General features: G+C 36.3%; 1 protein-coding gene across 2 annotated transcripts in view; it reads right to left on the minus strand.

Moving 5' to 3' along the window:
- The window catches only part of PARP8 (poly(ADP-ribose) polymerase family member 8), a 171,364-nt gene that overhangs the window by 37,710 nt on the left and 107,420 nt on the right, over positions 1–26,234 (minus strand). For both annotated transcript variants that reach the window (XM_044916920.1, XM_044916919.1), the window contains exons 8-14: positions 21,925–21,985; positions 21,390–21,480; positions 16,023–16,089; positions 8,526–8,651; positions 7,440–8,004; positions 5,832–5,882; positions 5,634–5,729 (exon numbers count right to left, since the gene is read on the minus strand). In XM_044916920.1, coding sequence (XP_044772855.1) covers positions 5,634–5,729; positions 5,832–5,882; positions 7,440–8,004; positions 8,526–8,651; positions 16,023–16,089; positions 21,390–21,480; positions 21,925–21,985 — 1,057 coding nt within the window. The remainder of the gene's footprint in view (positions 1–5,633; positions 5,730–5,831; positions 5,883–7,439; positions 8,005–8,525; positions 8,652–16,022; positions 16,090–21,389; positions 21,481–21,924; positions 21,986–26,234) is intronic.

Genomic DNA, 26,234 nt, shown 5'->3' on the forward strand with positions numbered 1-26,234 from the left:
AAACTAGGGTTGAAAACATATGAGAATAATTAAGAATAGCTACCAGAAATTCAAAACCTATAAGCCTTTAGCTCTTTGTATTTCTGATTTTATAGTCAATGCTTCCTGTTCTTTTCATGGTTTGGAAGAGAGACACATTCAGGGCAGGGATGGGGGTGGGGGGGAGTTCACTGTCCATCAAGAAAGACAGGAATCCCACAGAGATCAAGACAGATTTATAGTAAAGATAGGCTCATGCCTGTTTAAGTTTCAACACAGTGTTCCCTATTATCTCATACAACTAAAGTTGTTATTTGAGCCTTAAAACCAATTTCTTTCTACTCATTTTGGATGTGAAAAAAAATCATATTTCTGAACTAAAGTGTTTGGTATAATTATTATTTAGCCTGTATTTCAAAAATTGAAATCTTATTTCTGTGGCACGAGGTGGGGGATGCCTTTTCATGGGAATGCCTTAAACTTATGACCAAATTATAACTGGGTGTCATTAATTACACTCTGAAAATAAGAACTTAGTTACAAACATTTATCTAAGGTCCACAGCTCAGGTTTCTCAGCTGATTTTGCTTCAGTAGGACTGGGCATTATTCTCGAACAATGATACAAAAATCTCAAGCCTCATCAGTGCATTCATAGCAAGCAATCTGGAATATTTCCACATGACAGGAGAAGAAAATGAGATCATAATTTTCATATCATATGTTGATCTGGGAAATGGGAAATTCTACTAACCAGGGACATACAGAATGATTGCCAAGTACCAATGATAAACTTCTAAACACAGAGACCCCAATCCTTACAACCATTGTGGTTTTCTTCAACCCAAGTCAGCAGCGCTTGTGCAGGTTCAAAGAAGAAGACAAAGTTGCATTGATCATGGCATTCAGTGTGAGTATAACAAAAAGACAAGGACACTGGGAAGGAAGAGGCTGAGAAAACAGTGGTGAGTCTGGCAATAAATCCTTATTTTTGTATTTTCCAAAAACACTGGATGAAGACAAAATCAACATTTTAAAGCATCAACAGTTTGCTGCATTAATACTCTAGTTGACTGCAAAATGTAGAGAACTACTGATTGGGTTTGGGTTTGGTTCTCTGATCATGATCCAAACTGCACTGCCACACAGGAAATCCAGGACTCTAATAACAATCCTGTGATGTTAATGTGAGTTTTGTGCATTTTCAAAGTATTACCTGTCAGGCCTCACGCCTGGGAGTGACATTTATAACCTTTGTGAACAAAGAGATAAGTTGGTCATTGTGGTATTTCTAAATCAGGAAGCAGGGTAGTTACCGGTGGTGCAGAAAGTATGACATGCTTACCCTGACCTCTAAGTGACAGAACAGTACAAGTAGTGACCAAAATGTTAGGACTTCTGGAAAATGGTAGTAAAGGGCAACTTACGTCTTTCAGTAAATAATCATGCTTAGAGAAAAGAGAAAAAAATAAGATACAGTTTGAATTTTGAAAGAGAGAGATCTAACAAATGTAATGAACATTAGGCAGAGAGTTCTATGGGACCCCAAGTTTTATCTGACCTATTTAATCACCCACTGGGATATAACTTCTCCTCTTCACATCTCTAGGAGTTATTACAGTTGTAATGTGTCATCTGAGCGGAATAAATGGTCAATGAGTCGGTATAGTGATTAATACTCCAGAAGAAATTTTATGTGTAATAATTTTATACATTTCTATTAAAATTACAGTAAAACTTTTTGCAATATAAATGTGAGAGATACAGAAAAAAATGAGTATGCCGGATTTAGGTTAAATATCTGTTTAAGACAATCAAAAGGCAGTTTTTTCTGTTTACTTCTCTTCCTTTGACTTCCATTTCCTGATTTGTGTTTACTTCTCTTCCTTTGACTTCCATTTCCTGATTTGATTTCAGCTGTCATTTACCTTACTATTTAAGAAACCAAAGTAGGTTTTCTGATCTCCTTGGGTATCAGTCTGAATCCCAGCAAAATAAAACCAGCGGATAACCAGCTATATACTTATTTAGAAAACATCGTTATTTACATAAGCGCTTCCACTTCTAGAAAGAGACCACCAGCTTCACTGGTGCAGAATAAAACAGTTACTTAAAGTAAAACAAAAATTGAATCAAGGCACAGAGAATACTGATAGCAATCAGGATATTTCTATCACTTACTATGGGAATGAACTGCCAGTAACTGAACCACAAGGACCACAACACATGCAGTAAATTTCCAGGATGTAAAAGTAGTCAGTTCAAGTACATGACTCAAGAGTAGCATCATGATTAAGAACTGTGGCCTTAGTGCCATTCTGCCAGGGTTCGAATCTTGTCTCTATCACTTACTAGCAATGTTGACAGTAAATAAATTACTGTTCTCCTCATCTGTAAAGCAGGGCTAATAATAATAATACCCACCTCACAGGGTTATCATGAGAGGATTAAATCACATAATCCATGTAAAATGATTTGAAACACATGATCACATAAAAGGCACTCAAAAAGCAAGTGCCATTAATAACTTTACTACTATTTTCTGGAGTGAAGATCACATTGCCAAGGATCAAGCAATAGATCAAGATCCACAGACGAACACTAACAAAATAAAGATGGACCTCCTGATGGGATAAACTGAGATGACCAAAGGATTCTCCTTATTCTCATCATAACTACACAGTTCCATGTATCACATAAAAATAACAAACTTGCACAAATTTTTAATAAATAAAGGCTGATTTAGTTAATTTGGGTTTCAGAGTAACATTGTATCTCTTTGAGAAAAAAGCTGGCTGATAGAGAATAGTGTATTGGTGGCAAGATAAACTTTTTGTATGTTTTCCATAAACAAGTAAAATAAAACAAATATATCATATACCTTGACAAAAGATCATGATCATAAATGGTTATTACATGTTTCTTAAAGTATAAATCCTAAAATGCAAACAAGTGCTGACAAAATTGTCTCTCTCTAGGCTTTATAATTTGTCTTTTCAAGCATATATTCCCAAGAACAGGACGAATTTCTCTTAAAAAGTACAACAGAATCTAGCATGGTGCCTTATACTTAGGAAGCCTTCAATAAGCATTTATGATGCAGTTTTGAAATCAGGCAGAAATAAGCTGAAAGTACAGCTTCTACCCATACTAGCTGGGTGATGCTGAACAAATTGCTTACCCTCTTTTCGATCTTAATCCTTTTATTTGCACCATGAGCCCGAAAATACATAAACCACAAGAGTTTTGTGAAAATCAAATAAGGAAGCAATATGCAAAATATCTATCTGTACACTGTCTAGCACATAGCACTCATGTCATCTGCAAATGGAGATCGTTCTAGTTTTTCCTTTCCGATCTGGATACCTTCTAATATTTTTTTTTTTACCTAATTGCCCTGGTTATAACCTCCAGTGCAAAGTTGATAAGAGTGACAAGAATAAACTAACTCAAAAATAAATTTATCCAAGGATGTACAAGACCTGAACGATGAAAACTACAACATAGAAAGAAATTTTTAAAGGTCTAAATAAATGGAAACATTTCCTGTGTCCCTGGATTGGAGGGGTTAAAATTGTTAAGACAGCAATACTTCCCAAACTGGCCTACAGATCCAATGCAAACCTGTAAAATTCCAGCTGCCTTTTTTTGCAGAAATGAACAAGCTGACTTTAGAATTCATATAGAAATGCAAGGAACCCCAAATAGTGAAAACAATCTTATAAAAGGAAAATTAAGTTGGAGGACTCACACTTCTTGCTTACAAACTTAATGCAGAGCTACAGTAATAAAGACAGTGTAGCACAGATGTAAGGATACACATACAGGTCAGTGGAATAAAATTAAGAGTCCAAATAAACTGATAGATCTATAGTCAAATGATTTTCAACAAGGGTGCCACAACCATTCAATGGAGAAAGAAGGTCTTTTCAACAAACAGTGCAGAGGCAATTGGATAGCTACATAACAAAAGAATTAATTTAGAACCCAACCTCACACCATATGCAAAAATTAACTCAAAAAGGATCAATGACTTAATTCTAAGACAGAAAATATAAAACACATAAAAGGAAATATAGGTGTAAATCTTTGTGACCTTGGATTAGGCAACAGTTCAATTGATAAATATGGACTCCATTAAAATTAAAAACTTTTGTATGTCACAGGACGCTATCAAGAATGTGAAAAGAAAACCCACAAAATAGGAGAGAATATCTGCAAATCACACATCTAATAAAAATCCAGTATTCAGGATATATATAAAGAACTTTAATAACTCAACAACAAAAAAGAAATAATCCAATTAAAAATGGGCAACGAATATAAAGAGATGTTTCTCCAAAGAAGATGCACAAGTGGCCAATAAGCACATGAAAAAATGCTCAAAATCACTAATCATTAGGGAAGTGCAAATCTGAGCCACCATGAAATACCACTTCACACACACTCCGATGGCTATAACTGGGGTGGAAAAAAAGGAGAATCACAAGTGTTGGAGAAGATGGAATTGGAACCATCATACACTGCTGGTGGGAATATAAAACGGTACAGCCACTGTCAAAAATAGTTTGGTAGTTTCTCAAACACTTAGAGTTAACATATGTCCCAGCAATTCCATTAAATGATGAATGGATAAACACATGTCATATATCCATGAATGTAATATTATTACACCAAAAAAAAGGGAATACACTATTGATACACGCTATTGGATGAACCTTGAAAATATTATATTAAGTGAGAAGCCAAAAACAAAAGGCCACATAATGTATGATTCCATTTATATGAAATGTCCAGAATAGGCAAATTCATAGAAACAAAAAATAAATTAATGGTTGCCAGGGGATGAGGGGAGGAGAAGACTGGAATGACTGCTAACAGTTACAGATTTCTTTTTTGGATAATGGAAATGTTCTGGAATTAGACAGTGGTGATGGTTGCACAACACTGTGAACACACTAAAAACTATTGAATTGTATACATTAAAATAGTGAATCGCACATTATATGAACTTGATCTCAATTTAAAAATTGCAGAAAAACTTGAAACTGGATCATTCCTCCCAAATTGCACATCTAAATAAATGGAAAAATTTATTTTTTGTGGCAACACATACACATTGGTTCTTACTTCTATACTCCCTCAATAATGCCCCAAATGTTTCAGTGAGCTGGCATTTTTTTGAAATCTTTAAAATTCTGATTCTTTGTATATCTCTTCTAACTTCTACCCTTTCTTCTCTAGAATAAGCGTCTTAAATTGTGTGGTTTTGAAGAAACACTGCTCACAAGCTTGCATGTATACATCTGTAGCTATGTGAATCTCTATATTCACCTACATCTACATCTATTTGATATTGATATAGATGTAGATGGATACACAGATATAAATAGAGGGAAAGAAAGAGAGATGACAGATAGGCACATATAGGAAATTCACTAAGAAATATTTTCCTAATATGAAACGACCTGCTCTTCTTTCACAGACTTCTTTAGAAATAGTGATTCTTTTGTCAAAATTATACCACCATGTGTATTAAATAATTTGCTCAGTAGAGAGCATTTACTGTAAATCAAGTTATTTACTTATTTATTTTTATATCTTAACCCTTTTATATTCTATATCAACACTGATATTCTACCAGTGAGAACTTACCCTAAGCATGGGGCCATTTTGAAAGACATGTGGCTCATCACAAACCACACAGTATTCATTCAATACAGGGATCCGCTGTTCAGCAAACTCAATTGTCTGAATAAAACAACAAAGATAAATAATTAAGTCAAGTTCATAAATAATTTGAAAACCCATTAAAAGCTAAAATATTTCTGCAACGGATGACATGGCTCATACCTGCACTAGGAAGCCGCGGTCTCGTATTGGAATGCATTTGGCACCATTTGGCTATAAAAGGCAAAGTAAAAGAAGAAAACAATTTTTTAACTCAGAGAATATATGAATTACAGCCTTTGACTTTTTGCAACAGTGAATACAAGTGTGATCTAAGGTCAACTGTAATATGAATTAAATCACTGATTATGACATCAAGATTTTAGAATTTCTTTATAACATACTTTCTGCCATTACTACCACAAGCCTTGTCTAAGCTAAACCAATAGTATTCTTAATTATTTGATCTTCTAGTAAAAATGACTGGCATTTTTAAATGATCACAAAAGCTCATTTTCTCTACTACTTTTTGTCAAATGCTCCCACCTCCTCATTTAGACTATTTCCATCTTATTTTACAATGAGAATTATTCCTCCAAGGATATATGAGACAGCTACTGAGGGGGTACAACACTAAACTATTGTACTGTAGTAGGCTTAACCATACAGGAAGATTGTAAGACATTTTCTCTTACAGAATACGTGAAATTATCTTTCTTAGGTGAAACTGTCACGGAAAACGTTCTATGTTAACATTTTGACATTATTTTCTGTGTGTCCTTACTGCTTACTTTTGATAAGAAATGGGCTTTTAGGGATGTCCATCTAAAATTATCAACATACTTAAATACACTTTCTTAACACAAATATAATTTTATGGTATCATTTACAATATAATTTTAGAAATAAAGCTATACAAGAGCAGCACAACTTTCTGATAATGTATCTTATTTTTTTCAATTTCATCTATTACTAGGTGTATCCATATATATGGCTAAGAGTTAAGTATACCCTTACCCCAGCGCACACACGCATTTACTAAAAGTAAACAACATTTTTATCAACTATTTTACGTATTTAATATACATAAGATAGGTCTGTTTCTTTATCTGAAATCAGCTATAATGCTGATCACTCCAAAGGTAAACTCCGTGTAAGACTGACTCCCAATAAATACCACGCAGAGGACTTAAATTTGAATACAGTTACCTTCTGGCCCCATCTCCACCAAAAAACTTCAGGATAAAGTGATTTCAGTTTTAGAAAGTAGACACTGAAAGCAGCTTTAAGTGAGTAGAAGTAGATGTTGCTTCTCTCCACAAGTTACGATGTTCATAGGCAAATGTTCTTATATGTATATATAAAAGGAAGGACATTACTCTGAATTTAATTATTAGACAAACTTTGTCCTCCACTACTTATGTATGAAAACTAGAGAACAGATAAACCTACTTGATAAAACATTAAAATGCCCTGCTTGCTTAAAAGGATCGGATTTGTGGATCCAACTGACTTCCTTCCATTTTTAGCAGCATTCATGACCGTAACAGGAATTTGGACTAGACCTTCAATCAATAGCTATATTTATTTTTTCAGAATCAAAATGAACATTCCAGTACTGGTTGCCAATGTCTGGTATGCTATAGTAATATCCAAAAAGAAACAAAGGGTAAATTCTAAAAAACAAAAACAAAAATGAAGATCTTGCTTCTTTCCTCTACCAGGTCTTACAAAAACCTCTCCTGCACCTTGGCTAACATTTAGGAACTCAGGATGAAAGTATTTACGCACAGCAGGCTGGGAAGATGACGATGAAGACGGTGTTAAGATACCGATAAGCCCTGAGGTAAGAGAGAGCCTCCTGCCCTCTGCATTAGGTTCCTTGAAAAGCTCCGTCTTGGATGACTTGGGAGCACTGGAGTAAGACTTGCTGAGCAACTTGTGGTTTTTCAGTCCATACAGCTCCTCCATTCTGAGATTACTGGAGTAAGATCTGCTTAACAGTTTGTGGGGCTTCAAGTTGGTGTTGTGCTCGCATCGCGGGTCTCCAGAACAGGACCGAGTCAACAGTTTGTGCGACTTCAGAGTGAGGCAGTCCTCTTGCTTGACAGCTGCCGGGCAGGGCCGGTTCAAAAGTTTGTGCGACTTAATGGCCGCCACCGCCTGCTCAGCCCTGGGGTCGCTGGACAGGGAGCGACCAAAGGTCCTGTGCGACTTGGTGGCGCACACGTCGTCGGTCTTGACGGTACTGGAACAAGTCCTCCGCAGCAGCTTATGCGTTTTGGAAATTCCATCTTGCTCAGATTTCAGTTTGGATTTGCTTTTACCACAACCAGGGGGAGGATAACTTGGCGACCTTGAAAATGGAACAACAATTAATACAGGGCAAATCATGAGTATGACACACCACGGAGAACACCTGGTAGGCGCAATCAACTCAACTTGACCACAAATACCACCTCGTTTTAATACAGCCCATCCAGCTCAGATAGCAACCACAATATGGGCACAGTGATCACATGGACTGAACTGAATTATATTTTTCCTGCAAAGCAAAAACAGATTATCAGGTTTTGCACCCCTCCTGTCCCAGAACTCTTTGCAGAACTAATTTTGGTACAGAAAAATCTATGTGATTAGAAAACATAGAATGTCATTTTAACACATTTAACGCATGTTAAGAAAACGAACACTCTGAATGTAGAAATGGGTATCTATGCTTTTGATGGAATCGATAGAACTTGGTCCGTTCTTTGAAGTCACACAGAAAATAAATGAATGCCAAGACTATAGAAAGAATGCTCTGAAGTACCTAACTATGGAGCAGCACATGCTCAGAATTGAAGACAACAGAGAAGTAAATCATCTGCTACCCACCTGCGCAAGGTAGAAAATAAATGCAGGGGAGATTTCACCTTCTTCTCTGACAGCTTCTTATTGTGCAGGCAATTGGATTTCTCTTTGCTCTGTTTCCACTGCTGTGTAACGAATGTCTGCATGATCCTGTCAATCCAAAGTAAGTCTGTCATCACAGCTCCAAGATGATATGAGATTTCCGAATTATGTAGAGAATGTATTTATCAAAGGAAAATAAATGCATAGCAATTGGTGAGATTATAATTTAAAATCACACGAGATGTTTCCATGTGTAGGAAAGCACCATGCAGAAAATTTCTATGACTTTATTGCATTTTGGTTAATAACTCATTAATTACTATGATATGATTAATAGCATAAATGACAAAAGAAGTGATAAAATAGGGGCGCTTGGGTGGCTCAGGTGGTTAAGCATCTGTCTTCAGCTCAGGTCATGATCCCAGGGTCCTGGGATGGAGCCCCGCATCGGGCTCCCAGCTCAGTGGGGAGTCTGCTTCTCCCTCTCTCTGTCCTCCCCTTCCCCCCCACCACTTGTGCTCATGCTCTCTTGCTCGCTCTCTCTCTCTCAAATAAATAAATACCTTTAAAAAAAAAAAGAATTGATAAATAATAGGCTATAAAGACATTTAGAAGGGCAGCCTTTAAACAACTTTAGCCGAAGTTCTTTAGCCAAAAGGAAGTTCTGAATTATTTTGCTGGTGACAGAAACACATTTTGGAAATAATGTTTGATATTAACTATGATTTTATCGCTTAAGATACAAGTAAAGTCAATTTCTTTTTACTTGATTTGCTTATGCAGTTTTCTTCATGAAAAGGAAAATAAAATGAAACTGTGAAATCGTTAAGTAAAAAGGAACCATGTAAAACTGACTCTACGGAGAAATATGAAATCAGCAAATTTTCTCTCTCTGCACAGCCCATTCACTTTTTTTTTTTTTTTTTTAGATTTTATTTATTTATTGGACAGAGAGAGAGAGATAGCGAGAGCAGGAACACAAGCAGGGGGAGGAGTGGGAGAGGGAGAAGCAGGCTTCCCACTGAGTAGGGAGCCCTATGCGGAGCTCAATCCCAGGACTCTGGGATCATGACCTGAGCTGAAGGCAGACGCTTAACGACTGAGCCACCCAGGTGCCCCTAGCCCATTCACTTTTAAATACACTGGTTTTTTAAACAAAACTGTGTGTCTTGGGGTGCCTGAGTGGCTCAGTCAGTTAAGTGACCAACTCGTAGTTTCAGCTCAGGTCATGAATTCAGGGTCATGAGATCGAGCCCGGCGTGGGAGAACAGAGTTGGCTTCAGGTTCCCTCTCTCCCTCTCCCTCTGCCTCTCGAGACCCTACCGACACATGCATGTGCAAACTCTCTCTAAAATAATAAATAAATCTTAAAAAAATATATAAAATAAAAAATTTTAAAAAACTGTGTGTCTCTAAAAGCTTTTAGTTACTATCATAAAACAGGAATTTGGCAACTCCCGATCTCAGTATTTTCTAAGTCAAGACCACTGCCCATCACTGCTTCATGGCAAAGAATCCTGGAACATCAGCTGTAGACTTGGACACAGTATTGTTTTCTGAGAAGGGTCCCTGACTGTGACAGCTTCTCAGATCACACCTTTCAACTGGCAATGGCAGAGGGTCTGTTAAGGCTGAGACTCAAGTAGATGTGAAATTTTACAGTTAAACTTTATGTATACAATAAATTAAAACATTCTGATTTTCTTTCAAAAGTCAATTCAGCATTGCCTGCTTTTCGTGTTCTTCTCAGTTATTTCTAACACAGATTGCTTTTGGAGCAAAAAAGAAAAAAAACACCCCACAAAACACAAAACACTGGTACCAATATTTACCATTTATAATATACCAAAGAGTAATTTATATAACAGATCTTTTTTTCTTTGAACTCTCAACACCCCCAGAGAATAGTAGCTATTACTCTACACATTTCACAAATAAGGCTAAGTAAGGTTAAAGACTGAAATCGTCCCAATTTAGCCTGGTAATAAATGGCAAAACTGCAACACCTATGCTATCCAATATGGAATGACCTATGTTAACATATGCTACTCCAACAGGTGTGACTCTTAGCACTGAGACCATTATTAATTTCTCAAGATCCTCAGTTTCTATCAAATTAACATCGATCACCACAAAGTACAACCTCAGACTTACTACCCCTGGCCTTTAGTCAGCGAGCTTAGTTGAATTGAGAAGAAACAGTCATTTATGGAATATTTTGAGGAAGGGGATAAAACTGCAGTCTATGATGCAGGATTCCAAATTTGCAGTAAATTCACCTTAAAGCTCAGGCCAATGGAAATTTTTTTTTATTTAACATTTTATTTTTGAAGATTTTTTTTTTCCACCCAAGATTTCAGCATGACTTAAATGGAACAGTAATATTAGGGTTTTCATTTGTCCCTGTACCTAACCTGCAATCCCCAGCGACACCACCCTTTGTACCAAGCAAATTCAGATTCTTTTCCTCCTATAAAAAATTGCCATTCCTGGGGCAGCTGGGTGGCTCGGTTGTTGAGCGTCTGCCTTCGGCTCGGGTCATGATCCCAGGATCCTGGGATGGAGCCCCACATCGGGCTCCCTGCTCAGCGGGAAGCCTGCTTCTCTCTCCCTCTCCCACTCCCCCTGCTTGTGTTCCCTCTCTCGCTGCGTTTCTCTCTGTCAAATAGATAAATAAAATTTAAAAAAAAAATTGCCATTCCTATGCACCATTCCCTAAGAAACCTAACAAATGCTTTTCTAATTCTTGATAGACTAATTGGAAAAACAACAAAAAAAACAAGTTAGTAGCTAAAGTTCTTCCAACTTTCATACTACATTAGCATTCCAAAGTGTGACCTCAGCATCTGAAACCAGTAATTCTTAAACTTGGGCACCCACACCCCTAGATGTTCTTGGATTCAAAAGATGGGAGTTAACTGTCCTGTAAGAAAGTTAATGTTGTGTTTAATGTCGACCGTAATGTGAAATATACAGATGAGCACACGTGGTATAATGAACACCTCTTGATAATGGAGAGCCACCAAGAGATTTTAGTGCTCGCACCGGTGTTTGTGTTTACTATTATGCTGGTACAACTGCCATTAGTTGAAAAAAGACTTCAAAGGTCAATTACACCAGACAATGTAGCTGCGTCAACAAAGGTCCCAAGGTAGTTCAAACAGAGAAAAGGGAGTATATGTGGGCAACGCTATGATTTTCTTCATGCTGATTTCAAAAGGAATATGCACTCAAGGAGCCAGCACTATATTTAACCTGTGGTGGTCTAACAGCTTCAGCAAAACAGCATCATGCATCAAATCAAATTAATGTACTAATTTTACAATTAAAATTTGAGTGTTTTACACTGCAGTCATAAACTGAATTTTGTTTTATAAATGCAAACTCAACAGATGAAGCATTTATATCTAATTTTATGTTTGTATGTATTTAAGGCAATACTGGAGATTTACAAGGCTTTTTTTCCTTTTAAAAACAACTTAAGGTTGATCAATGCAAATTCAGCATCAAGTCATAGATAGTTTAAGAGTATTTCCATGGTCTGTGCCATGTTTAGCTTTGGAATGACAGATAGTCTATATGAGGCTGATCACTACACTGTTGACCCACTACTGTTTTGGGTCAGTATTTATTTTTTCTTTCAGGCTCTTTTAATGCCTTCATGTTCTCCCAATATTCATTCAGTGTCAAAAACATATCCCAAGTCTTACATAAAACAAAAGGATACCTATGATTATATGAGAAGCAGATTGGTGGATGGGTCAAAAGTATTGATCTGGGGTCAGATTCTGGCTCTATCACTTCCTCACTGTGACCTTAGCACCTTGCCTAATCTCTCTGGGTCTCGGTTTCATTCATCCAGGAAATGTGGATAGTAATGGTACCTGCTGGATAGCATTGTGGCCAAGATCAAGTGAGTTAATGTAGGTAAAGTGCTTAGAACAGTGCTTCACATACAATAAGCACTGCGTATGCATTTGTGCCTGCAATCGTTATTAAGCCCGTCTAGTTGCCAGGAACACACCAGATAAAGATTATTAAGCCCGTCTAGTTGCCAGGAACACACCAGATAAAGATTATTAAGCCCGTCTAGCTGCCAGGAACACACCAGATAAAGAATCACGGACAAAGTTTAATGAGTGTTTCTTATTTGCTGAAAACAAACCAGAGCGATAATAACAAAGGGCCTAGATTTTCAGTCTGCCTTCCTAACTTACTATCTGTTTCTGGAAAATAACCTCTTTATATTTCAGTTTCCTCTTATGACTTATTGTGAGGATGAGATCAGATTTTTGGAAATCATGTTATTTTAGACTAGAGAGGATCACATGCAAACCCAGTTATTTATAATTAAGGAAAAGTAAATTAGATTAAAAATTAATAGGAATCGTTACGAAAAAGTTCTAGCCCATATACTAAACTGTCCATAGAACTAAAATTTATCCATAGAAGTAATTAACCTTTTTAAAATGTTAAACATTTAGATGGAAATATTAATAAAATGTGACATATTCTACAAAGTGATTAAATAATGACTACAGAACACAGCTTTCCTTAATTTCTCAGAGTTGGAATTATACACATCATTTCTTTTTCTGAGCCCAAACAATGTAACTCAGACATCTTTAATTAAAAGGCAGAAAGTCATATATTCCAAGATGTCTCTGTTTTTATAATTCTTCCCTCCTTTGGATCAACTTCACTTCACTTTTTTAAAAACGGGTTAAGTGGCTAACAAAAGTACATAAAGTAAAAACTATGGGCTTTGGATGATAGGTGTCAATGTACATTCATCAATTCTAACAAATGTACCATTCTGGTAGATATTGATAACAGGAAGCCTACGCATATGTGGGGACAGGAAGTATATGGAAAATCTCTGTATCTTGTTCTGTTTTGCTGTGAACCTTAAACTGCTCTTAAAAAAATCAAGTTATTAAATTAGAAAAAAAATTTAAAACAAGGAAAATTGTGTGAGGGGAGAAAACACCACAGGAGGGGGAAAAAAATAAAAGATGTGCCAAGGTATGGTGGTAATCAACTTGGATGGCATAACATAGAGGCAGGCTCCATGCTTAGCTCCAAGACCTGTAAGACATTAGCTCAACACAGAAAACAAAATCCAATTAAACTAGAGGGTATTACGCTGAGTGAAATAAGTCAATCAGAGAAAGACATGTATCATATGACCTCATTGATATGAGGAATTCTTAATCTCAGGAAACAAACTGAGGGTTGCTGGAGTGGTGGGGGGTGGGATGGGGTGGCTGGGTGATAGACACTGGGAAGGGTATGTGCTATGGTGAGCGCTGTGAATTGTGTAAGACTGTTGAATCACAGACTTGTACCTCTGAAACAAATAATACATTATATGTTAAAAAAAAAAAAAAAAAGAAGATAGTAGGAAGGGAAAAATGAAGGGGTGGAATTGGAGGGGGAGACAAACCATGAGAGACTATGGACTCTGAGAAACAAACTGAGGGTTCTAGATTGGAGGGGGGTGGAGGGATGGGTTAGCCTGGTGATGGGTATTAAGGAGGGCACGTATTGAATGGAGCACTGGGTGTTATATGCAAACAATGAATTATGGAACACTACATCAAAAACTAATGATGTAATGTACGGTGATTAACATAAAATAATAAAAAAAAAAACCATCGGCACCTGGGTGGCTCAGTCGGTTAAGCATCTGCTTTTGGCTCAGGTCATGATCCCTGGGTCCCAGGATTAAGCCCCAGGTTGGGCTCCCGCCTCAGCGGGGAGTCTGCTTCTCTCTCTGCCCCTCACTCTGCTCAGGCTCTCTCTCTCTCCCTCTCTCTCGCTCGCTCTCTCTCTCTCAAATAAATAAATAAAATCTTCAAAAAAACAAAACAACACACACACAAAAAAACCAATTCCAATGGAAAAGCATACCTAATCCTAGTACAGAAAAATGAGAGAATTGCTCTTAAATTAAGTGCTTATAAGGAAACCACACTGCATTATATAATGTGCTAAACATATGTTGTAAATTGAATTTAGTTTTAGAGACGTGCAATTTGAAACATTAAGGGTTTATTATCTAATTTTTATATGTTCATATTTAAACTCAACATTGGGAATTTGCAAGAATAGTCCCTTTATCTTAATTTCCTTTCAAATGTGATCCACACATAACTCATATCTGAGCAATGTCAAGTCATAAAAACTTTAAGACAATTCTAGAGCTCCATAATATGTACAACCCTTGATAATACACACAAGCTTCCTCTTACATCCATAATCTCAAGTAAAATGACCACAATAAATCTCTATTTAGTAAATGAAATAAAAAGTTTCAAAGTACTTTCTCTTAGAACATTGCTCAATAAAGGCTGATGTCTGATGCCCAATTAAAATTCATTAAAATACAGGTGAACACATGAACTGAATCATCGTTGAGGATGCAAACCACGTGTTTAAATATATAATAATCTAATGGTAAATTTAAGTTGAAGTAAAATTTACATATTCAGAAGAATAAATAAGCCTTCGGGAATTCTCCAGGAATACAAATTCTTTTTTTTTTTTTTAAGATTTTATTTATTTATTTGTGAGACAGAGAGCGCGAGCACAAGTGGGGGGAGGGGCAGAGGCAGAGGGAGAAGCAGGCTCCCCACTGAGCAGGGAGCTTTATGCGGAACTCAATCCCAGGACCCCGGTATCACGACCTGAGCCGAAGGCAGATGCTTAACCAACTGAGCCACCCAGGCGTCCCAGTAATACAAATTCTTATAGCTGATATATAGCATAGGATTTATTAAATTTATATTTTGACTATACGCTACCATGTTTTAAAAGTCATTTTGACTGGGATAATTTTATGTTCATAAAATATAAATTCATTCATTGCATTAGTCAAGGTCTGAAGAGGAAATAAAGGGTTTATTTAAAAAAGGAATGATCATTTCAAGAGTTTAAGTATAGGAGCCAAGCACAGGGCAGTGGCTGCCAACTGTTACCACCTCTAGGCCCCAAGGAACAGGCAGAGGGAACCTGTAACGGAACCCAGTAAGAGAGAGAGTCATGGATAGGCTGTGGCCTAGAGCAGAGAAGAAAGCTTCACTTGAAGGGCTAGTCAACTCAAGGTAACCTCTTAGAGTGGAAACCAAAGGCAATAAATACTCCTTTTTTATACTGCTTCCTCCTCTGTTGGTCACATTCAAGACACAGCAACACATGAGAACCTGCACCCACACAGATCAACCTCCACAGGTGAGGGCAGGTGTTGGAGGGAGGAGAGTGGACCCGGGCGGGCAAACAGAAGGACTGCGGCTGCTTCGAGAGGTAAGCTCTGCCAGCTAAATTATTGATGCAGCTCTTGGCATCGGATGAGTTCCTCTCCTGAGGCGCTCACTTCAAAGAGCTCTTATTTAATAAGAAGAGGGGGAGGGGAGTGAGCAAAATGAGAACTCAGCTCTCTTTCAAAGAAATTTATTTTTTTATTCTTGGGAAACTTACTTTTTCAGCTGATGTCCCAATCCAAATCGCTCTTTTGTAGAAATCTGAAAGACATCAACAGTGGGCACTGCAAAGGAAAAAATAATCAGTCAATACGTTGAGCTGAAACTTAACCAACAGCCAGGAAAAAGACTGAAAAGTAATATATATGATACACTCTAATATGTACACAGACATAAATATATTATACATTTACATATTATATAGTATGTAAGAAATATTTATACACACATACATATTTAAAAATAGCATATACACAGTCTTATACATTGCTATTTATGGTTTATATATATAGATTCTGGAGATCATTCTTGGTCATTAGAAAACAAGGGTAGAAGTAGGAAAAATCACTCAGGAACTTATTAAAGTAATTGGCAAGAGATACTGTGGTCTGGATCAGTGGAGGTGGTGAACTGTCTTTGTTAACAGGACATTCTCAGATCACACGTGCTCCACATTGGAACCAAACTGGTATCCCCAATTTCCTCACCCCCCGTGTTGGCAGTTACTCTGGGACACAAACACTCCACTGATCAAAGAAAACTGTTGTTAGTATCATCAATCAGTTCCTTTTCCAAAAGCATGCTAATCCTTAGATACAGACTGAGGAACAGAGTGGACATCACTCGAATCCCTCCTATCCCAAACCCAGGGCTACAGAAATTCAAAAATGAATAAGAAAAATCCTAACATCTTGAAAACTCAGCAGAGGTTTTTTTTTGTTTTTTTTTTTGTTTTTTAAGAAAAGATGACAAAATTGGAACATGCTATGCTCTCTCTTAAAAGATTTAAGAAGACACAATCTATTCCCAGGTAGGTGGGAAAAGTGACTGGGGAGATGGAGGCAGAGAAACAAAAGGGACCTGGTTTTTGAAAAATCAAAATGCACTAGAAGAACTGAAATTGTCACCGGAAGAAATTATATAAGATACACAGAGAGAAAGAGAGAGAGAAAAGAGAGATAAGAGACACAAATGTTTACCCAGAATATATAAATTATTCCTACAAATTAATGATACAAAGACCAAAACTTATTCATACTATGAATGACTAGAAAATAAACATCAATATTTTACCAAAATGATAAATCTTCTAGAGAAATGTAAGTTACAAACACTGACTCAACTAGTAGTATAAAATCTGGATGACCCAAATTTTAGAATATACTGAAAGAGCTAACAAGATGTTACTTTCAAAACTGTTCCAAGATTCAAGTGATAAAACTTATACTACTATTAAATTAATGAAATTAATTATTACTATTAGTTGCCTTGAGTGTATTCAGATGTTAATAACCAGTGAAACTGGACGCAGAGTATATGGGGACACTGTACTACCTTTACAATTTTTCGGTAAATCTAAAAATGTTTTAGATTAATTTTTATAATTTTTTTTTGAGAGAGAGATAGAGAGAAAGAGAGAGAGAGACAGCAGGAAGAAGGGGTAGAGGGAGAGAGAGAGAGAGAGAATCTTAAGCAGACTCCACACTCAGCACAGAGCTCGATGCATGGCTCAATCTCACAACCCTGAGATCATGACCTGAGCCAAAATCAAGAGTTGGATACTTAACCAACGAAGAAACCAGGCACCTCAATTTTTATAAAAAAAAATTTTTTTTAAAGATTTTATTTATTTATTTGAGATAGAATGAGAGAGAGAGCACATGAGAGGGGGGAGGGTCAGAGGGAGAAGCAGACTCCCCGCCAAGCAGGGAGCCCGATGCGGGACTCGATCCCGGACTCCAGGATCATGACCTGAGCCGAAGGCAGTCACTTAACCAACTGAGCCACCCAGGTGCCCAATTTTTATAAAAATTTTTAAAAGTAATAGTTTTCTGATAACTAAGAATCAGTTAGAAAATAAACTGGAATATAAAAGTCCCATTAAGCAAACAAGTACTCATGAATAAATTTAGCTAAAATTACTGACCTCAGGCAGAAAAAAACCCAAAAAACACAGAATGGTACTGATACATAAAATTAAAAACAATGAACAAATCTTCCTTTAAAGGAATAAAGGAAAAGTGAATATAAAAATGTCTATTCTTCCTAAATTTATTTAAAAGTTACCTTAAAATAACCAAATAATTCCCCACGAGGGTTCATTTTTAGGGACAAGAGACTGAGGAAGAACTTGACAGATGCACTAGAGAAATATTTTTATGTTTTAAAAAAGATGAAAGTTATTCGATTTTTCCTTGTCTTTCATATAATGTAGGTTGGGAAGGCAGTAAGTGAGGGCTGCTTAAGGTACGTGGAAATGATTCTAACACTGATCATGTACATGTGCAGGTACCAATAATGAGAGGATTTGCACAGAAAAACATTTTTAATAATGTTGGTTGTTTATCACATTAAACTAAAAGCAGCCTTGCCTTTCAGATCAGAAACTAGACTTATACACTAGCAATGCTGAAAAAAAATACATAAGAATAATCATGTCTTTTTATTTAAAATATATTTCCTCATATACATTGAAAATAATCTTTAATATTAAAGTGGATAAGGAGGTATATTTCTTTAATTCTTATCATTCTTGTTCACTTACAGATATTTTGTCAGATTAGCCCTGATCAAATATTACAGCTCAAATAAGTATTACTCATACATTTCCAAAACTTAGCAATGAATGCTTTCAAAAAGAACTGCTAACTAGGTCAGTCTAAACCTTGGATTAGTCACAAAACTTGTTTGAGGTAAATTAAGACCAAATGGTACCAATTGAAAAATAAATACGTAAAAGATAATATTAAGGAAAAAGAGGGAAAAAATAGCCCAATAAGTACACATAACAAAACACAAGCAACGCCAAAATAGATGTCTTGCAAATGAACAAAATTAAAACACTTCAGACACAAACTAGCAGAAGTCTCTCAAGTATTTTTACCTTTTTTGGGGGGGGGCGGGGGACTATTATGACCCCATAAACTTATAGTTCGTCAAGTGTGTCTCATTCACAAAATGAGAGAGTCATTCTCCAGTATGAAAAAAACACACATAATCCTCATATTTCTTTGGTTTACAAACTATTAGGTAGCAAATCAACTAACAGAAATGAAAACAGAATGACTAAATTATGGATGAGCTGTAATACCGAAGAAGGGGTACTGAACAATACAATCATCTAAACGTGAATTAGAATATAATTGTTGGAACATTTACAAAACCATGGAAATATAACAAATCTTTAAAGAGACGTTGAAAAGGATAATCTCTGCCTAAAATTCAAGATTATATTTAAAAAGTGAGTAACAGTGATAAGATTACATAAAAGCATGCCACATTCTCATCTCACACAGATGGAGTAGTGTGAGTAGAGATGAACTGACCCAATTTTGTTCCTAACCCTGATAATTAAAAAAAAAAAAGTTCAGACAGAAGAGCTGCTTTTTCTTTTAACCACCAACAGAATAAAATCGAATGGTCACATATCAAATCCCTAAAGAAAGAAAAAAACTTAACCATACAACAAAGTATCTGGGGAAACAGCAAAAACACATACACTTATACCTGGAATACTGTGCAGATATTACAAATTATTCCATTTTAGAATATTTAATGACTTGAGGACAGTCTCGTGACATAACATTAAGGTGTGTAACTATACATTTCAATGTCAACTTTATGAAAATGAGCCATGTGTGCAGAGAAAAGAGAAACACCAAACTATTCACAGGTTTCTCACTATAGAGGGATTACGAGTAATTCTTTTTCTTCTTTCTTACATTTCTACACATTTGAAATAATCACAATAAAAATATGTAACATCTAGTTGTCTTTGCCTGGCATTAAATCATATGTTGTTTATATTAAGTGCTGGTTATTTAAGTAGAAATCATTATACAAAAACAGAAAAGAGGTGACTCAACAGAAACTTTTTCAAAATGAAAGATTTTCCTATGTATTTCATAAACTTGGAATGGGTCAGGGATCTTTCTTGGGTAAAAGCTAATAGTAGATGTTAAGTTCCTTAATATGCCTAAAGAAAAACACGCCAACATCACAGTACAGGATGTGTGAAGACGGCCTTGACTTCAAGAGGTGCTGTCTATGTCCATATCCCTTGATTCTGGGTGGGTTTTTCAACTGTTTTGAACAATACAATACAGCGGAAGATTCACTGTGCCTTTTTCCAGGTGGCATCCACAGCCTGTCTCTTGTAACACTTGCTTTCGGACCCCAGTCACCATGCTACAAGAAACTGGAACCACATGAAGAAGCCACGTGTAAGGTCAACAGTCAAGTCAAGGGGCCGCAGCTGAGCTCCAAGATGACACACTCATCAACTGCAAGATATCTCAAAGTCCAGCATCTTGAGCATCCAACCTAGCAGAGCCTTTAGGTGACATAAGCTCCATCTAGCACCTGACTTCCAAAGGCATGGGAGACTCCAAGCAAGAACTGCTCAGCTGAGCTCAAAGAACAGTGAGAGATGGTAAGCTGTTTTAAGCCACTAAGTTTGGGGTGGTTTGTTATTCAGCAGTATATAACTGTAGCAACATGAGTAGATACAGTGTGTGTGTGTGCACGCGTGTGTGTGCGTGCACGTGCAGATGCACGCATGTGCATGTGTATCTGGTAGGGGAAGATATCTTTTTTTTTTTTTTTTTTTTTTTTTTTTTTTTTAAGATTTTATTTATTTATTTGACAGAGAGAATGAGAGACAGAGAGCATGAGAGGGAGGAAGGTCAGAGGGAGAAGCAGACTCCCTGCCGAGCAGGGAGCCCGATGCGGGACTCGATCCCGGGACTCCAGGATCATGACCCGAGCCGAAGGCAGTCGCTTAACCAACTGAGCCACCCAGGCGCTCTGGTAGGGGAAGATATCTTAATCCAGTAAGTATTGGCAAGATTTAATAAGCATGTCCTTTGCTGTAAATAGCTATCACTTGAGATATAGCAAAATCATCCTTCAAGATAGTGGAAAACAAAAATATTACTAAGATCTCCATTTTTAAAAATAGAAGTATGTTATATTTATAGTTAGGCTAAATTCATCAGTAATCAAAGGTGGGATAAGTAAACATTAAAATCGAATCCCAGAATCAGAGACATAAATAATTAAATCTAAGGGCAACCCAAAATATACTTACTGAGCCTCTACTATATGCAAAGTTCTCTTTTAGGTTTTATTTGTTTGTTTCACAGCAACTTGTCAACTCCTGAAATCTATACAACTAAATGTTGTATGTTTCTGTTTCCATAAGTTATACTGGCAATAAACCATCTTTGTTAGGATGCAAGTATATTTAAATACCATTATCAAGATAGCTGCAATTATGCTCAGAATTACCAAATGAACACTCCCTTTCACGCCCCAAGCACAACTAATTCATACTCAAAATAGTAAACAGAGAAATAAAACTAACCTGGGCCATTTAAATACTGTGTAAGGGAACAGTGTAGTCGGACAATTATAGGTTCTGTTCGAATCACTTCCCAAGCCACAGCAATCTCCTCCTGTGCAAATATATTAAAAGATGAATTAGTCACCTTTTATAGAGTTCTTGATTTTTTTTTCCAAAATGAAACGTTTTTTTAAATTTATTTTGAAGAAATACATAAATCAATAAGGCTCACAAATTACCTCAAGACCTAGGGTTTGGAAAAGAATGTCAAAGTATTCTTAATTTTTACCTTCTACACAGGAAAATTAAAGTGAAAATTTAAGAAATAATGAAGTACTATAATAAGAGCCCATAAATTTCAGAATATATTAAAAGAACCAATGTAAAAATATACATATATAAAATGTGTTTCTTCAGCCAGTCATTGTATTTCTCTATAATCACTTTAACAAAATCAGCTTCTTACTAATAATGAGAAGCAAATATTTAATTTTTTCCAACAATACAAATAAACGTTTTTGAATGTACCAATCATATTGTATAAATTGATACTTACATCCAGAAAGCTAACATCAATATGCAGATCAATATCTACATCATCAATGGCTCCGTATTCCCTGAAAGCAAAGATTAACACTTATTTTTACATTTTCCTTAAAAGATAATGTGTGCTCATTTAAGTCAAAGATTCAATCCCTAACTCTTCTCAATGATCTCAACAGAGCGCTCAGAAGTGACTGGGGACATGAATTAACGAACTCCATGTAGTTGGATTGTCATCTCCTGTGACTATTTATACCGTCTAGACATCTTTCTATTTTTACGTACATGCATTTGCATACATAAATTCAAGAATTGTTTGCTTCATAGTTTCAAACATCCCCAGTTCTCTGTGGTGAATTCAACCACTTGGTTTTCGTTGTGCTCTCTGAAGAGGAAGAGTTGCCTCAAAGGGCAAAGGAAGGAGTTTCTGACAGGAAGAAAGGGTGGGAAAATAATTCACTGCCACAAGGATGTGCCCACGACTTTCCCTTCCATGCTAAACATCACTGGTTCTGACCGGATCCACGGGCTCTGCCACTTACATGTCATCGTGTTTTGATAGGCAGCTCTGAAAGTCTGATATATCCAAATTAAAACAAGTAACAACGCCATGTGCCACACGAAGACGTTCTAAACACCAACCTTTCTCCAGCCCACGTAGAGCCGTAAACCAGCATACATGAAAGAACATAAAAACAATAGTTTCCCCAGATTCTCTATATACATAAATCTGTATTTATATTTTTATAAAAGTATGAAGTTAAAAATGCTATATAGGATGAGAAATAAAATTATACAGATAACTGAAATGATAAAAGTTAGCTGCCAGTATTTATTAAGCACTCATGTGCCAGAAATTATTCTAAGAATTTTACATACATGTGATCACGGTGCACGGTAGGTACCACCACCACCTTTAATTTATATACGCATTAACTGAGGCTCAGAGTAATAAAGTAACTTACCCATCATCACTCTGCAGCAGAGCCAAGATTTAAACACACACATCCTATTTATTTACACAGGTGATTAATCGGTTCACTATTCAATAAACTATCACTTTGCAGGGTCCTCATCACAGCCGCCTGACGAGGATAGCATTACTACCCTCATTTGCAAACAAGGAAACTGAGCTTTAGAGAATTGAAATCAGATGCCAAAGAGTCGATAAGTCAGTGGGGAAGTCAGGCATTGAATTCATGTTCAATTTCAAAACCGTTTGTGGGATATTATCTGGCACATAGTACTCGATAATTTCTGTGTATTACGTATTCAAGTAAGGTTAATATAATACAAAACTGTGGCACTTGTCTAGGGTTCAGAGAAGACACTTCTAATGATCAAATGGTTTTACGTAATTTGATGAATGAAGGAATCGAAGGGGTTTTTTGATTTTTAATGTCTATGACACACAAAAAGCAGCATATTAGAATATAAGAACTCAGGGCACCTGGGTGGCTCAGCCAGTTAAGCGTCTGCCTTCAGCTCGGGTCATGATCCCAGGGTCCTGGGATCGAGCCCTGCATCGGGCTCCCTGCTCGGCAGGGAGTCTGCTTCTCCCTCTCACTCTCCCTCTCACTCTCCCTCTCTCTCAAATAAATAAAATCTTAAAAAAAAAAAAAAAAAAGAATATAAGAACTCAGCCTCTGTGCTTTCTCCATCAACCCCTTAAAAATATATCAAAACAGGGCTCCCTGCTCAGCTTGTCCCTCTCCTCTGCCCCACCCCTCTGAACGTGCACTCTCCCTCTCTCTCTCAAATGAATAGATAAAAATCTTTAAAAAAAAATTAAAAAACTAAAAATATATATATATCAAACCACTGACCAATTTTCACTATTTATGAAATTGTATTTTTTATTCTTTGATGATAATATTTTTAGATTACATAAAAAAGAAAAGGGATAAAAATTATTCACATAGTAATTGAATTTTTAAAAACACTGCATGGAGGGGAAATCGGAGGGGAGACGAACCATGAGAGACTATGGACTCTGAGAAACAAACTGAGGGTTCTAGAGGGGAGGGGGGTGGGTGGATGGGTTAGCCCGGTGATGGGTATTAAGGAGGGCACGTATTGAATGGAGCACTGGGTGTTATACGCAAACAATGAATCATGGAACACTACTCAAAAACTAATGATGTAATGTATGGTGATTAACATAACATAATAAAAAAATCTGTTATTCATAAAGGATAAGATCACTTGTAACCTTATGCAAATTTAGACATGATATGATATGCAAATTTAGATACAAAAATATGCCAATTTATTTATGAAATTATACAGACACCATGCCAAGAATAAGGACCAAGCAAATAAACCATCTCTTTTATGCCTCTGGTTCAGGGGTCAGCAAGCTTTTCCTGTAAAGGTCAAGATAGTAAGTATTTTAGCCTTTTCAGGCCTTTTCTGGTCTCTGTCACATATTCCTCTTGGTTTTGGTTTTTCTTTAAACCCTTTTAAAAAAGCAAACACTATCTGTATCTCTCAGGCTGTTCAAAAATGGGCCCCACGACCCAGTGGTCATAATTTGCCAATCTTAAACATCAGCAATTTATTCATAAATATAAAAGCCAAACATCTTTTGTGTCGGCAAATTAAAAGAAAGAACCACTAAATGTAATGATGAGGATCAATTATTAATGATGTTCAATAGACATTTAAGTGGGGTGAAAACTGTAACAAGTATGTGTAAACCTCTGCCTAGAAGGATGTTTGTGAGTGTAGAAACTGGGGACAGAAACAAATATTAAATAATAAGGAAATACTTAAAGTATAGCACACTGGTACAATAGAAAAATTTTTTACCCATTACTAAAGAAGTTGATATAAAAATATTTACTATCCAGAGGGATATGTTCCAAAATATACTATTTGGAGCAAGTAGATTACCAAAAATGCATGGAAACTGAAATTCCCTTTTTAAATAAAATAGAAATAGAAAAACCAAAACGTTTTTTTTTTAAAAGTACTTATTTATTAACTGTAGATTGTGGGTAAAACCTATTTTATATAAAATTTATGTGTTTTCTGGGGCGCCTGGGTGGCTCAGTCGGTTAAGCGTCTGCCTTCGGCTCAGGTCATGATCCCAGAGTCCTGGGATCGAGCCCCGCATTGGGCTCCCTGCTCAGCGGGAAGCCTGCTTCTCTCTCTCCCTCTCTGCCTGCTTGTGTTCCCTCTCTCGCTGTCTCTGTCACATAAATAAATAAAATTTAAAATTTTTTTTAAAAACATATCTACTTTTTCTGATTACTACGGTAATATAAGCTCATTTTATAAAATGTCAGAAAAACACACAAAAGCAACTTATAATACTACCACTCAGATATTATCTTCGCTTATATCTCATTCCATATTTTTATATGGTATATAAAAATCTGTCCTGCTCTTTCACTTTTTCTAAAATAAGTATTTTTCTATATTATGAAATATTCTTCAAAATCATAGAATTAAATGGCTGTATTTGTATAAATACAATTCTATAATAAGATAATGTTAAAATTATGAGGCTGCTATTGATTTTTTTTTTTTTTACACTGTAAATATTGATAAAAAGGCCTCTGGATAAAAATCTATGTGCATCTGTCTTCTCACAGAATCATTTCTAAAATTACTGCATGAAATAAATAATATAACTATATTTGGGAGTCTTGATATATGTCATTTAATTACTATTTTAAAAGGTTATGACCATTTCTAATCGCACCAGTCAGCTTATCACAGCGACCACTTTCCACATCCCCATCATCACCAGGCGTTCATTTGCTCGGGTCACTGCCAGTTTCCCAAGAGAGAATAACTTTTGTTTGAATTTAGTTACAGTGGCAAGACTGGTGCAATTAGAGGCTGAAAGAAGGGAATCAGAGACAAGAAAAATCAGTAAGAACCTTACCCACAGCTGTTTTCTTCAGAGTTTTCCAGACCACTTCAACAGAATTTATCATAAAGTTATGGTCAGAAAGTGACATGTATTCTTTTAAAACATTTAATATGTGTATCTTTAAGTATTCTTTATATGATTTCTTCAACGTTCTTGTGGTTAGTATCTTCCTAATTTCTAACACTATCAATTTATTTCAACAACAACAACAAAATTATAAGTGCTCTTCCCTGCCACAGCAGAGCACAAAGAACACAAATACAGAATTTTGAAGAGGCAGAGGCATTAAAGATTTGCAATTAACTGGATTCTGCAGGTGTAGATCTGTAAATAGTTACACTTTTTGTTTTTATGCCACACTTCAAAGAATTCACAACAGCACTGCGTATATGCAAACCAATTTCCGTTGTGATGCCCTTTTTATATAATGCCAGTAATTT

Source organism: Neomonachus schauinslandi, chromosome 7, assembly GCF_002201575.2.
Source record: "Neomonachus schauinslandi chromosome 7, ASM220157v2, whole genome shotgun sequence".
NCBI lineage: Eukaryota > Metazoa > Chordata > Mammalia > Carnivora > Phocidae > Neomonachus > Neomonachus schauinslandi.